The sequence below is a fragment of the Lytechinus pictus genome, chromosome 3 (assembly GCF_037042905.1).
Source record: "Lytechinus pictus isolate F3 Inbred chromosome 3, Lp3.0, whole genome shotgun sequence".
Taxonomy (NCBI): domain Eukaryota; kingdom Metazoa; phylum Echinodermata; class Echinoidea; order Temnopleuroida; family Toxopneustidae; genus Lytechinus; species Lytechinus pictus.
The window spans coordinates 27,508,597-27,514,618 of record NC_087247.1 but is presented as its reverse complement, the minus strand read 5'-3'; the positions used below and the strand labels follow the sequence as shown (position 1 = coordinate 27,514,618).

General features: G+C 34.5%; 1 protein-coding gene across 1 annotated transcript; it reads left to right on the top strand.

Annotated features, from left to right (window-relative positions):
- The first annotated feature begins 1,541 nt into the window (after positions 1-1,541).
- LOC129256411 (uncharacterized) lies at positions 1,542-5,543 on the top strand. Its single transcript, XM_064096740.1, has 4 exons — positions 1,542-1,705; positions 2,340-2,400; positions 3,166-3,242; positions 4,650-5,543. The coding sequence occupies exons 2-4, from the start codon at positions 2,387-2,389 to the stop codon at positions 5,480-5,482; spliced, it is 924 nt and encodes a 307-aa protein (XP_063952810.1). The 5' UTR covers positions 1,542-1,705; positions 2,340-2,386; the 3' UTR covers positions 5,483-5,543.
- The last annotated feature ends 479 nt before the right edge of the window (positions 5,544-6,022 follow it).

Genomic DNA, 6,022 nt, shown 5'->3' with positions numbered 1-6,022 from the left:
ATTTGTAATGCGGAAAATCTCTTTTACATAGGGCTGATCGCATTTGAGCGATAATTTTTTAATGACAAATACACCCCCAACAAATAGTTGGTTTACATAAAAAAGAGAAAAATCCAACGAGCATAACACTACAAATTCATTAAACTCGGATGTAAAATCAGAAAGTTATGACTTTTAAAAGTTTTGCTTAAAGGGATGCTCCTGGATGAAGATATTTATACATGTATCTAAATAAATAGAGAATAATTCACAGAGCAAAATGCTGATAATTTAATCCAATCGGATAACAAATAACGAAGTCATTTAATGTAAACTTTAGCAATATTTTGTGAAAACAGTTGTATGCACGTCGTCGTGAATATTCATTAGGTGAGCTGATGATGTCACATCCCCACTTTCCCTTTTCTTATGTTATTACATGAAATCATGATTGTTTATTTTTTTATACATGTGTAAATGATGTGTCTCCATTATGATGAAATAAGTTGCAGCAGTACATAACTAATGCACTTAATCAGTTGTCAATCCAATTGTTTTAGTTCTTGGTAGATTCTTTTTTAAATAAACCTAATTTCATATAATATCATACAAAAGGACAAGTGGGGATATGACATCATCAGCCCACCTAATGAACATTCATGAAGACATGCCTAGAACTGTTTCACCGGAATAATGCAAATAACTTCGTTATTTGTTATCCGATTTTGATCAAATTTTCAGCATTTTGCTCTGTGAATTTTTAAGATATAAATTTCTTCAGCCCGAAGCATCCCTTTAATTTTTCAAAACAGTTATATGCACATCCTTGTTGGTATGCAAATTAGGGGAACGGTGCGTCACCCGCTCACTATTTCTTTTGTATTTCACTATATGAAATAAGAAATATTCAAATTTTATCCCACTTGTCCTGTGATACAAAGTTTTATCCGTCCTTGAACATATGAAATTATATTGTCTTGATATTTCAGGGTTCTGTCAAATTGCCCCTTCCTGTCAAATCTGTGAAAATCGAAATATTTGATTAACCTTATGTAAAGTTTCATGAAATAGGTCCATATGTTTTCTAAGTTATATGATGACATTATTTCAAAAAACGTAGCCTTGGTTAAGATGTCAGTGTTGACGACGCCGCCGTCGCCACCACCGTCGGAAAAGCTGTGCATATATAGTCTCGCTCTGCTATGCAGGCGAGACAACAAAACAACAAAAGCAAAATGAAAAAGAACAAAGAAAAGATAGTCACTAAAACATTAGTATTTATTATACGATTTTCGTTCTTATATTCCTATCGTCTTCAAAGACATCAGAGCTAAGTGCAACAGCTTACCCCCCCCCCCCCCCCCCCCCTCCGTTAGTCTCTATACAGCATGACCCTACTCTCTTTCTTCAAGTCAATTTACCCGTTGTAAAACTTCTTTCTTCGGGAAAGACTAGCAAACACTGGTCTAGTTTTTTCTAATCAATATTTCATTGTTATTATTCTTTTGTACGTAAGTCTACCCACTTTCTTGGTTTACACGTAATCTATATAAAGCTTGTATATAAGCCACATACATGATATACGTTGGATGTATAAGACTGCATGATATCAGCACTTCTTTAAAATGTTATGGATATATGTGAACTTTGGAAGTGAGCATTTTTTCTCCCTAACAAGGTTATCGTTTCTTAAAGTGCTATACCATCTATTAAATTGATGTAACAGGTAAGAGATTACTTTTATCGTATTTTTTAAACTAGCTAATTGCAATCAACGAATTCCAACACGGGACAATACTTTCGTCTAGAAAATCAAGATATACAGTGAATTTGTTAATTTTATATTGAGTACAAAATAGTTGGATTACTATTTTATGATTTTTTTTTTAATATCGGGTAATAATGGAATGGTTTATGCTTATAGCTAACGTGTAAGTATAAACTTAATTTTGTTTTACCAAAATCTCTCAACCAAAATCCGCCACCCCAAAATCATATTTGGTCATTATTTCATGACATAATTCTAAATCTATTATCACCATTTTTGCGAGATTCTATGGACTTTTCCTCAATATTCAGCTTCACAATCTTACATTGTATCCCGTTCTTAAGTCATGTTAGTCTTTATCCACTAATTTGTAAATGTTTATTTAATTTTTTTAAAGTTCGATCTGAGTTGATTTGTATATAAAGTCTACACCTATCTTTAATATTACCCAAGCGCCAGTCGTGAATTATATTTGAAATGGATTTCCATTAAAAAATGCATCATAATCTTTGTTCATATTACCGTTAAAAATCACTGCAAATGAGTTGGTCTTGATATTTCCATTAATGCAACATCTTTTCATGATTTTTAGGATCCAGTTCCTCAATAGCTGAAGTTTATCAACACCAGATTGATACAATGATAAGGAGATGGTAAATATGAATAACATGTATTTGTATGAATAATGTCACTTTTATCATGTACTTTAAAGAGACAGTATTTTCATTCCTTATTCACGATTACTCATGTAAATTCGAGAAAGGGTAATAATATTTGCGACGTAGATTGCTTGCTATTCGCGACCTATATCTTTCGACGCGAAATGATCGTGAAAAGAATTATAATGGGGGAAAATAATTAAAACTCTTATGTCAATTACACTTATTGAAGATATTGTTATATGGTTAAGAAGGGCTAAATTCGAACTGACGCGCCTTCTGTCACCTTTCCAAAAGCCTCTAGACAATAATCTGGTTTAAAAAAAATACTACGCCTATTGATATTATATAGGCTCTTAAGACGTGAGCAGTAGAAATATAATTTTAATCTTGCAAAATATATCCCAAAGTTTTTCAAGAGTTTTCTCTCATGAACTTTAATCTGGATCTGCTGGTCGCAAAATAATGAATTTGAAACGTTCCGTTCATAATGAATAATACGTCTGTCTTGGTAAAGCAATCTTCCACATTATCACTATTATGTTTGTCAATGTTGGCAGATAATTTTATAGTTTTTAGAATGTTCGCAATAAACGGGTGTATCCTGTAAATGTCGGACAAAGGTTTCCCCTATCGTTACGTGTTATAATATTTTTATGTCTATAAATAATTTGTGAGTGAGTGATGAGGTGATTCAAAAATTGTACTTTTAAAGACAACTTTCTGTTTTCACTTGATATCTTCATTTTTTTCATCAAGGTGCCGCAGAAAACGTGTTCCGTCTATCTTACTCTCGACGTTGATGGCGCTAGGCTACATCTTCCTCAGACTACATGGTAAGTTGGTTTAAGTTTGCCAAGAAGAAAGCATGACCGATTGCAAGAAAGCATCAAGAGAACTCACTACTTTAGGTCCTCTCCGAGGTCCCAGGCAATGATAATTAATGTATTGATACAATGTAACTACATTGTTTAAAAATAATATCGATCAATGTTTATCATAGTCAGACTGTCAAAAGTTTATTTTTTTTATTATGAATTTAGGGAACATTCATCAGCGAGCCGATTTCATAATACAGTAAAAAAAAATATATAAGTCCCAGAAAATTATTCATTTCAACTCTTTACACGTCCGTATCACAATAAGAGTACACAAAGAGCTTTTTAGTCCATGGATATTTCTGATAAACTCACTTGTTCATCATTTTTAGGTCGTAATTACCGAAATAGTTTGTGCCGAAAAGGGGTGACGAAACTGTTGACGAATTTCAAATTATACATTTATTTAAAACGTTTTTCCAAAGGTATGAAAACATGTGTTTGAGATATTTTTCCGAGATTAATGTTGAAATTGGTTCTATTTATGCAGCATTGCAGTCTTAATTTCCTGAAAATAAACTTCCAACAAAAAGGAAAAATAATCGACTATATACTTTATCGATCATGATCACCGAAAAGGGGTGACGAAAGTGTTGACGAACTTCAAATTACTTTTAGGTTTTTCTCGTCGTGTGATATTGTTTGTATCCATTTGATTTGATTTATTGTTTTCTTCTGCAATGACATCATTTATATAATACATTTTTTTATAACATAGAAAAACTGAAGTAAGAATATAATTCCAAACAACAATTATCTACTACCAAATTATTATTACATTTACAATTTGCAGAATGATTGTCATCATAAGCGCAGATTGCTTGAATGATTTTGAAAACCACGGATTCTAACTTATACCTTGGTCACATTTGCTCTACGGCGGCCGTACGGCGAGTCGAAAACAGCCGTTTTAACTTTTTTTTTTACCAGCTGCATATAGGTGGTTTGAATTAGAATTAATAAAACGGCTGTTTTCGACTCGCCGTACGGCCGCCGTAGAGCAAATGTTACCAAGGTATTATTAATTCATTAATACATTTTTAAAGCAGAATGGAAATATTTGTTCATAAATTTGTACAATGAAGATGGGGATGATAAGGACGAGGATGATGGTGACATTCAAAGATAATGTCGAAATTGTTTCCACTGCACTGCAGCACTGTGAATTCGGCTAAAAACCAACCTCTGGCGAATAAGAAATCACTTATTATTAATTCATTGTATTTTTCGGTCTTGATCACTGAAAAGGGTGACGAAACTGTTGACGAATTACAAATTGTGCTTTTTTGTTCTTCTCATAATACAAAAGTATCTGTATGTATACGTTCAAAAGTAATGTAGAAATCTATTTTCATTGTATTACAGCATTGCATGTTCCAGAAAAGCAACATCCTGCAAAGAAGAAAACAAGTGCCTCTGAAACAACTCATTTGACAACATCACCCATATCACCAGTTCGGTTCAACATCCGGTACAAACTCAACATATCGAATGACGGACCAATCGTCCTCATTACAAGCAACAAAGCGTTCATGGACTTTGCAGAGAACTGGCTGGAGAGTGTCCACCGCCTGGGAATCCGTCCGAATATCCTCGCAATCTCTGAGGACATAGTGGCCTACAGGACTTTCCTGAGGTATCCCAACGTGACAACCGTCATGACGCAACGAGCCGCCTCGCCGCAGAAGACGCTAGCCTACCTCTCGCACGAGTACAACGTTCTCATCAACAAGCGACCCGTGTACATCTACAGGCTCCTAGCCAAGGGCAGGGATGTATTGTTCAGTGATGTCGACATCGTGTGGCTTGCGGATCCATTCCCGCACCTCGAGGGCGACTACGACGTGGTGCTTCAGGAAGATCTGCATAATCCGAAAGTTGTCTATTGCGCGGGGTTCATCTTCTTCCGCGCGACCAATGCATCACGAGCGTTCGTCGGGGAATGGATCAGCCGTATCCACAAGGCAAGGGATAACGTACCCGATCAGAGATTGTTAAACCAACTCATAGGGGAAAACTTTGGGAATCTGAGGATCAAAGTTCTTGATTCGTCTCTCTTTCCGAACGGAAAGCTTTACTTTGATGACGAGTGGAGAAGGCGGCAAACCGCAAAACCTGTGATAGTCCATAATAACTGGATTGAAGACCACGAAGAGAAAGTACGGAGATTTGAGAAACATAGTTTCTGGTACTTATGAAACATAACTGTGTTATCCATCTTTATTTATTTCAAGAAATAAATGGCAAAAAACATTTTAATCATTTTTTTACTCTCTTATAATTTGGTAAGCATTCACGATATCTAACAAGGAAGAATACAACAGAGTAATTACAAGGCCAAGGTGGAAACAGCTTGATACAAAGATGAATACATCAAGGGAAAATCTTTCAGCCATACATGATTATGATAGATAAATTTCCCTTTGTTAAGGATAATGGAAACATTACCAAGAGATGGGGCTAAATATCAACAGAGACTATCAGATGAAAACAATGATTTTAACAGTAACTGCATTTTATATACCATCTTCAGTTTCATGAGGTTGTTTTTAATGTCCAAATATGATGAATGGAAATTTGCGCTTTTACATAGTAGTTTGTTAAGTACATGTAAATGTATATATATATATAACACAGAAATACATACATTATACATGGATGCTTACTGGCATATAATCATAACAAAAATTAATGTAATACAAATTTATACACATGCATTCATGTTAGTATTCCACTAA